Genomic DNA, 9347 nt, shown 5'->3' with positions numbered 1-9347 from the left:
AAATTCTTACATTTCCAATACAAACAGAACAGATTAGTCGATTAATCAATCAGTTGACTGACAGAAGATTAATCTGAAACTTTTTTGTTGTTGTGATTTGAGTGTCTGTGGCATAAAACCACTGCTCATCTCAAAGACAAAATGATTAATTCACAAAATAATCTGCAGATTAATCAATAATGAAAATAATCGTTATCCCTAAAAACATTTCAGTTTGTGACAAATCACTACAAAATTTACAATATTTCACTGGTTTAAATGTAAAAGGCTTAAATGAAAACGTTTGACAGGTTTCAGTCATAAAAAAGATTTTATTGAGCAACAAAATTAAATTTATCACATCCAGGTCTCAAACGTGTGAAGAGGCTCCTCTCCTCATCCTCACTTCATCAACATTTAACCTGCACCCACATCCATCCTGCAGCTCACAACACACACACGTCGATCAGTAAACCTCGTCCAGACGACGGAGGAGGGAAACCTCCGAGCAGAGACGGAGACCTGGAAGGCACCATGTGACCGACTTCACACCATGTGCCTTTAATTTAGTTCAACAACAGGTAAAAACACCAACACACAACCTCCGCCACAGTCAGTCACACTGACACACCTCCACAAACTTTATAGGCACTTTAGTCTAAAGCGACAGATTAACATCAACTGCACAGACACAGCGACTCGTCTGCAGAACTTCACGACTCAGCAGAAACACCAACAGTTCTCAGCTTCTCTGCTGTGACAGCGGCACTTTCACCTCGCTCTGTTGTGGACGGCTGATCAGACTGAGGACATCTGAAGACGTCACTGTGAGACGTTGAGACCATTTTTCACTGTCTAAGGTAACACAAGTAACTTTGTTTTTTTTCTGATTTTTTGATTTTATTTTAAACTTTTCTGGGCTTTGTGTTGTGTTTTTTTCTTTTGTCTGTTTCCTCCCTGTGAGACAATATTATATCATAAATATAAAACTTATTTTGTCTCTGTATCTAATAATTATGTCTCAAAAACATCATTTTGGGCATTTTTCACTGTTTCCTGATGTTACATAGAAAAATTATGGTTGAGGCTCATTATTTTCAATATCAATTAATTGGTTGATTATGTTTGTGATTAACTGCTGAAGTCTTATTTCTTGCTATTTTTTTCACTGGTTTTGCAGAAACTGCTCATTTCAACCTCTGTTCACTGGTTTTCAAAATCTCAACAAAACAAATATCAAAGATCAGCCTCAAACTGATCTATAATCAGTTTGTGTGTTTATTCTCCTAGTTTGTTTTGTTGATTATCTGAGAAGGTTCTGCAGCTGCGTCTGTAAGATCCTTTTGTGAAAACTGATTATCAGCAATAAAAGTAATTATAAAAGTTTTTAAAAAGTTCCCCTGGATGGGAGTCAGTGGTCATATGTCAGCAACAGTGAAAATTGTCCATCACGAGTTCCCGTCTTCAAGTGTCTTGTTCTGCTCAACCAACAGATGTTCAGGTTAACAGCAAGATGAAGAAAAAAAAACAGTCAAATTTTAAAGATGGAGGCTGCAGATTTATTCTCTACTTGTTTCATTGACCAATATTTAACCGTCATTATTATTATCATTGAGGAGGAATCTAAGTTTTAATCCGTGTTTGACTCCATGTTGAACAGGATCCGACTGATCTACAGTGAATCAGTGACGAGTAACTCGACCTCGCAGCAGCATGAAGGAGATGGACGTCAGAAAGTGGAATCAAAGACGCGTCTTCCACTCTGACATCAACTGAAGCTCAGCTGTTGAACCTGAATAAATGATGATTAACACCAGTAGCCGACGCACTGCCCTCTACTGTCCAGCTGAGGAACATAGCTAACCTGACCCAGCACTGGGCTTCTGGTGACAGTGTCTGGTTTGCAGCTTATGGCACAAAGACACTGATCCTCCCTCACACACCTGAGAACGACGACCTGCGCTGAGGCCGTTCACTCCTGTTCACGCGTCCTGAGTCGCTCTCTGCATTTCATACAGTGTAAACACACCTGCAGCAGCACACACACTGTGTGTGTGTGTGTGTGGCCCTTAACTGCTTAATTTCATTAAAGCTGATAACTAAAGTGACTCTTTCAGTAACAGCATCACATTAAATTTCCATGGCAGGTTTAAAATGAGTCCTAACTTCACTATAATATTTAAAATCTCTCTCTTCGTGTTTTATTTTTACCTGTAATTTCAGCCACATGATCTTTTTTTATTCTCAGTGTCATATTAAAGGGAGACTCTGTCTAACAGGGACGGGTTGCAGAGTGTCTCGAACACACCCAGAGCAGCAGGATTTCTGCAGCTTCACAAAGTTACATTTAATCAATGTCACATTAAATGTAATTAAACTCCTGTTTGACAGTCGAACCAGCTGCAGTATAAAAGATTGATGTAGGGGCAATGCCGACACGACCTGGGGGAGCAGCAGAAAATGGAGGTGTGGATTAACCAACTGAAATGATTTTGCTGATATTAGAAGATGAGAAAAAATATTTATGAACTTTTAAAAAAATATATTTTAAGGCAAAGAAAGGAAAACTTTGCTTTTTGAGCCTAAAACCTGCAGAAACCCTGATCAGGATTCACACACACTGCTGTGATGTTCCTGCTCATTATCACCACTGTCCTGCTGTGGAACTAGAGGCCCAGATGTTGGTTTCATGTTATTTAAGTGTACAGATGTTTGTCTGTTGGTGCTGCTGATGTGGCCACAACACAACAACCTGCAGTGAGCTTTAAAACAGGGAGCATGTTAAACTACAGACGCACAGACCGTGTTTATCTCCTGTGATGGCTGAATGTGTCGACAAATTTCATCTCACCCTCCAAAATATTCAAATCCCCCCATCACAAGCTCAAATTAGAAAGCAGCGTAGAGAGTTTTAAAGCCCCCCCCCCCCCCCCCCCCCCCCCCCATCCCCCCATAACCCTCACCAGTCCATGTCCTGACGCTACAGAAGCTACATAGACAAACATATCGATAGGTGTTGAAAAGCACAGTGGTGGCAGGTCTCCAGCAGGCCCACACCCCAGAGGACCCTCCTCCCTCACCTACACCTCCCCTCTCAGCGGCGGCCATCTTGTCTCTGAAGGCAGCCAGGCGGCCTTTGCTCAGGGATTCAGACTTTTACCTAAACTAGACTAGAAGCAGCTGAAGTTGTGGGTCTGTTTTGTGAGTGAAGGAGTCACCGCTGGGGTTCGGGTGGAGGCTGGACGGAGGCCAGAGGTCACCGTGACGAGCTCCTCTCCTTGCTGACGCAGTCGTCCTGGCTGCTGGTGTCTCCGTTGGCCGTCATGCCGCAGGTGCGTCTCTTCTTCCTGCAGTGGGACATGGCGTCGCCCTCGGAGCCGGACTCCGCCTGCAGAACACAGTGTTCAGACTCTCTGACTCGTGTCACTGTTACATGTTAAAGGAGTGTTACATTACAGCCGTGCAGTTCTGTCATGTGTTAGCACCTGTCTGCAGGACTAACTTCAGACTGACGGCCCCTGTTGACATGAGGGATTTGGACTGTGGGAATCTGTATAAGCAGATCGTCACAGTTTGTTCAGACTCCTCACAGGACGTCAGGGTCTGCAGGTTTTTCTGACGCTGTGAACCAGCATTTGAAGTTCTGGTTTGAGTCTGAAATTTCAGCACAGACCAAATTTTGGGGTCACCAGGACTCAGTCCGGTTCCTTGGCCTGGACTCTGGTTCTCAACCCCTAAACCCAACCCAGGGCAAATTTGAGTCCACTGTCAATTACAAATCCCTTTCAGTCCCTCTCTGCATCTTCAGGTTGAGGTTTCAAAAAGGACTCAAGTGTAAAACCAGAACCACCTCCAGAGGTTTGGTCACAGTTTTTCCTTTCTGAGTTACAGTGTTGAATAAGAACCAGAAGTGTTTCTGCAGAACATTATAATGTCACAGTGAAGTTGACCTTTGACCTTGTGGACATATCATGTCACAACTTCACCATTTTATCATATTAGACATTTGTCTAAATATTTGTCATAATCAGTAAATTAAGTCTTGAGTTATGGTCAAAAACAGGTCATAGTGACCTTTGACTGAGATATTATAATTAAAGTTTAGACCTGCAGTGACTGATTTTTTTCCCGCCTGTTTTCATCAGAAACAAGTTCATGTCCGACAGACATAATATCTATAGATGGTAAACAAAACACTCCACTGTGGGCTCCATTAGTAAGTGTGGTGTGTGTATTAACACATACATCAGAGTCGGAGTCAGATGAGCTGGAGGAGGATGAGGATGAAGAGTCACTGGAGCTGTCTGACGCGATGCCCGTTGACTCCTGCAGGTCCACTTTGTCTGCCAACGCTGCCAGGTCAGGCCGCTCCTGCTTCAAAATCCTGAAACAACACGTCCAGTCAGGGTTCACCTGAACACACCATCAGTGTGAGCCCCTCCCCTCTGCAGCTCCTCTGTATGGATTTACACCGTCATCCAGATCATATGTTGATGTAGAGGTGAGGTCACGGATCATCAAACAACTCAAGACTTCAAACAAAAACTAAAAGCAAAATACTGAGACTTTTCATTCTCATCTAGAAAGAATTTAAGACCAGTTTAAAAACCAGAATACAGGAAATATGACAAAAAACACACACATACACACACAGATCAATTTAGCAAACCCAACTAATGAAACTGTGTGTGGGTTGTTTGGGGGCGGGACACCTCCTCAGAGATCGAGCCTTACCGATACCACTTCCTGGAGAGTTTGGGTCGTCCTCGAACCGTTTTGTGCCACACAATGGGGAAGTTTGTTGTGCTGGCGAAATTCTGAGTGACTGCGATTGTCGTGTCCAGGTTGAGGACAACATGCCACCATCCACCTGCAGACACACAACTAGTTACCATTAACACCAGGGGAAAAACAAAGACTGGGTTTTGACCAATAATCAGATGCTTCTTCTCTCTGAAGATTATCTCTTCATATCTGAGTGATGAGTTTGTATTTGTTTACATCGTGTGTTTGTTTACATCCCTAATGTTTGTAATTGTGAAATACACACACAGATACTTTGATTAAAAGATCTTGAATGACACCAGCATCTGTCTTCAAAAGATAAAGCTGAATTTTATTATTCAAATCATAATTCAAACCACGTAAATACACAGCTGTCGACACCAGCAGTCAGTCCCTCCTGTGGAGTCCAAAGCTTCTTGTTGTGTCTGTGGTCTACACAGTCAGACAGGTGAAGTCTAAATCCTGGACCGACGCCCAAAGAGCAGCTGAGGGTTTAATCCATCCTCATCACCAGCAGCTCTGTTAGCATTAGGTGAATCTAGGGCACATCCGTTTCACTGCATGTTGTCACACAGTGCTGTTTAAGGTGCCAATACACCTGTCAGGTCACACAGGTGCTGAGCCGAAAAAAGGCAAACTAGACTGGGATCTGATTGGCTGAACAAAGGCCACTGTAAAACCAAACCAACTAGAGAAGACCTGAGCCGACACCATGGATCTATATCAGGACTGATACAGGCAAATCTCATGGAGAGGTTTTCATCTTTGAATGGAGTTGAGGTGAACGGGGGGTGTGGAGGGGGAGGTGAGGCACGCTGTGTGAGGTGACGGGGTCAGGTGTTCTAAAAACAGGAAGTTAGTTATTGTAGTTTGGCTGCTTATCAACGTGTGATCAGCTGCAGCAGACACAGGGAGGTGAGAGGATGCTTTAAAAACACAACACAGTGACTGAGTCGCACAATAAAAATCCTCCACCTCAGCCTGCTGGTGTCACAGCGACGCTCTGCCTCACAACAGCTGGACTCTAAGGTGCTTTAAACAAACACCTCTGATTGGCTGATAGGAAGGAGTTAAAACTGTCATCAAAACTGAGCTCAGGTGAAGCAGACGCCGTTGAATTATTAAGATTTAGAAAATGATACTTCTTCACTGACCAGGCACAAACACGGTCTCCCCAGGTTTCTGGAGGATCTCCAGCGGCGTGAACTCTGGAGGCCAGCTCGGCTGCTGCGTTCGGGGGTAAACAACGTTGAACCAAGTGATGGCCTCGTCCTGCTGGTTGCCTCCGTCCTCTCGGGTCACTTTGATCAGCTCTCGGGGTGTGTTGGTGGGGAACAGACACCACCTCTTGTGACCCTGAACCAGGGCGTTCCAGGCGCTGGTGCCCAGCGGGTCGATGTGGATGCCGGTGCCGGAGCGAGCTGGGCCCATCACAAACCATCTGTGGTGGAGACAGGATGAGAGGATAAACCACTGAGAGTCTTTTTTCTGTGTCACCAGGTAAACTCTGCCGAGACGTGCAGGGTCAAGTCAAGGTCTTACACTTCCTTCAGGGATTCTACAGAGTTCACAAAGTTCATCTTGAGACTTTCACCTTGCACCTTTCATCGTAATAAAAAGGTGGATTCTCATTTCTAAATGACAACTGCCACATTGTCATTAGGAATTTCAGCTGCTCCTAACTACCTCTCTTATCATCTAACTGTTGTATAAGTAAGAGAAGAGACGGAAATTGATTGTTTTTATGTTCAGTGTCAGATTCATGAAGCAAACAGGAGCGTTCCCTTTCAGCTGATGTGTTGGTCCAACATCAGGCCTTTTGTATCAGGTAAATGAGAGAAATTAACATTTACATTACTAAAAAAATTGTGAGGGAGAATCATGACCTCGAGTCTAAGCAAGAAACTCATGATTATCATTCCATCCAGAATCATGCAGCCCTAATTAGCATTAATGAGGTCTTCGATAAGAAATAACAACCAGGAGAGATAAAAGGTTTGATGAGGGCTTTGTTAGTGCTGGAGCTTAATGAATCCAAGTATTTTGCCACTTGCAACCAGATCCAAAGTGGACCCAGCTGTCAGAACCAATCCTACACAAGAAGCTGATTATTAACTGATAATAAAGCCGTCATCATTCTGACACTTTCAACAGCTTTGTTGCTGATTAAGATGAAAAAAAAAAATAACATCAAACCTGTATGGAGGTCTGCGTTTCTCTCCTGCAAACTGGAACAGGTCGTCCGTGAAGAAGACAGGGACCTGGTAGTCCTCCAGCAGCTTCCGGCGTTTGGCGTGTTCACCGTAGCTGCTGTCGAAGATGTAGAGCGGGCTGTCGTCCCTGGTGCTCTCCAGGTATTCCACGTAGTACTTCATCTTCATCTTCACAGAGTATCCGTCATTGTCCTCACCACACTTGAACTTCTGGTTGCGGTATTTGCGTTTGAGGCGCTCCAGAGTCCATTTCTCTTGGGCGGGCCAGCTCTCCTGGCAGTTCAGCAGGACGACGGGCTTGTACGGCCGCTCGAAGCGCTGGATGAACTCTTCAGGACTCAGATGGCGGGTGTCCACACGCTCTACGTTGTCCTGTAACACAACATATCAGTATAGTGGTCCACAGTGTACTGTTCTGAAGGCATTTCCAAAATCCTCAAAGCCTCTTCTGTCCATAACAAATATTACATTACAAGAGGTTTAATTGTTTCCATAGTTGTGACTCTATTTTCTAATCCTTGAACCAGGTCATTTATAGCTTCCATCTTTGTTTAAGGAAATGGAGTCTTTTTAAATGACTGCCTGGGTTCTTTTGAATATTGAAGCTTATTTCTCTCTTAAATTATAAAAGTACAGACTAAGGCACAAAGCAAAGTGTGTGTGCATTGAAGGGTGTGTGAAAACACACTCTTGTGTTGAGGAAAGCCGGTCAGTATTGTACAGAACTGCTTATTTCCCTCTGGTTTAAACAGCTCTTTTGAAACATGTGGGCACACCCATACTGTTTACTCGACAGCAGATCAAATGTGGTTATTTCTCAACTCTCTATGCCAGCTGGTCTTAATATAACACCTCCTAAACTGCTCTGACTGCAACTCTTCATTTTGTTGTTTTATAGCTGTTTACAAAGCAGCTAACATGGTTTTCAGGAGGCAGACCTGCAGTTGGCTGCACAAGCAGGTCCACATTTTTAAGTCTGTCCTAGAACAACAGTCAGGTGTCCATATGAACACTGACACTGATTTTAATTGCTGTAAACTGTCCTGTTCATGCTGGACACTAAGATATCCTGTCTTAAAGCAACTTCAGTGAAAGTGATAGAGAACAAATTCCACAGTCCTTGTTTTGTTTGAATATGTATTCCACAGTATATCTGACAGTAATATAAGGAATCCTAATTAAATCAAGTGTGTATCTTGCACAGTTAGAGTCTGTGTAGTATGAAAGAAACCCTATTTCTGTTACTGTCCTTCCACTGAGTCACGAGGCAAGTGGCAAATTTACACAAAAACAGTAACTTTGACCACTTTTTTTTCAACTGAATGCACTTTCACTTTCTATTTCCTGAACGTCACCATACTATATTAGTACTAAAGTAGATAGGAGCATAAACTGAAAATACTCTAGTAATTAGAAGTAAATGGGTTATTTTATCTTACTTCAATTATTAATACAAAATATGAATGAACTAATAAAGTTTGATGTATTTTTTTACAGTGCAAGTTACATAATCAGTATACAGCAGTGGTTTAAATCAGTTCCCCTTTAAAGATGTTCAACATTGCAATGATCAATCCATCACTAATTAGATTACTAAAACATAACATTATTTTGAAATGGGCCGTTTTGGATAATGAGTATTTTACTCCTATTACTTTAAGTATGTATTGGTGCATTGCTCATACTTGCGTACTTGAGATTTTCAATGCAGTGTTTTTACTTGTAATAAGTATTTTTACGATGTGGAGTTTAAACATGAAGTATGTGACAAAGTAGGAGGAAGTTCGCAGGGGCTGGAATTAAACTAACTGGGTCACAGAATTTGTGGTAACACCGACTCCTCATTATCTTGGTGTCTACGTGACAAGCTGCACTCCTGCTGTAGCCACTGTTAGCTTAGCCTCCAATGCTACATTGACAGTTACCTTGACGGTGCGGTGTGACAGGTCGAAAGTCTCATGATAACCGTGTTTTGTCCAGTCTAATGAATCCTTCAGTTCGGGTCTGGCGCTCCGTTTCGCCTCTTTAATCCTCTTCTTACTCTTATGGTTCATTCCTCCTTCTGGCTTTGTCGCTGCTCAGCTAGCTATCGAGCTAACCCGGTGATACCACACAAACACATTCACTAGCCTGCACTGGTACCCGGCTAGTTGCGCTGTTCTCACACTCTCAGCTGCACCGCTTAATGAGTCAACAAAACCCTAAGTCGGGAAATGTGTTCAACTGGTCATCAAATCTATATCAAGAGAAATAAAAACTCTCTGAACACCTGCCTGGTAATTACAGTTAGATAAATAGCTAATAACAGCAGCTAGCTGCCTTGCGACACAATGCTTTTGCAACAGATTGACGTAATTAGCACCCGCCCTT

At 43.1% G+C, this 9347-nt stretch overlaps 1 protein-coding gene across 1 annotated transcript; it reads right to left on the bottom strand.

Moving 5' to 3' along the window:
- Positions 1-291: 291 nt before the first annotated feature.
- Positions 292-9330, bottom strand: jmjd6 (jumonji domain containing 6, arginine demethylase and lysine hydroxylase). Its single transcript, XM_071465877.1, has 6 exons — positions 8903-9330; positions 6961-7349; positions 5919-6205; positions 4714-4849; positions 4225-4363; positions 292-3367 (listed from the first exon to the last, which is right to left on the bottom strand). Exons 1-6 carry the CDS (start codon positions 9029-9031, stop codon positions 3236-3238), a joined length of 1212 nt encoding a protein of 403 aa, XP_071321978.1. The 5' UTR covers positions 9032-9330; the 3' UTR covers positions 292-3235.
- Positions 9331-9347: the final 17 nt, after the last annotated feature.

The sequence above is a fragment of the Trachinotus anak genome, unplaced genomic scaffold (genome assembly GCF_046630095.1).
Source record: "Trachinotus anak isolate AG129_WGS33_773 ecotype Australia unplaced genomic scaffold, CSIRO_AGI_Tana_v1 ptg000003l, whole genome shotgun sequence".
NCBI lineage: Eukaryota > Metazoa > Chordata > Actinopteri > Carangiformes > Carangidae > Trachinotus > Trachinotus anak.
Note: the sequence above shows the minus strand (reverse complement) of the source record. Positions and strands in the feature narration are given on the sequence as shown.

Coding starts and splice junctions, on each gene's coding strand:
- jmjd6 (XM_071465877.1), bottom strand. CDS start 9,031: ATGAACCATAAGAGTAAGAAGAGGATTAAAGAGGCGAAACGGAGCGCC. Junction 7,350..8,902: donor TGTCACACCGCACCGTCAAG/GTAACTGTCAAT, acceptor GTTGTGTTACAG/GACAACGTAGAGCGTGTGGA. Junction 4,364..4,713: donor CTCTCCAGGAAGTGGTATCG/GTAAGGCTCGAT, acceptor GTGTTGTTTCAG/GATTTTGAAGCAGGAGCGGC.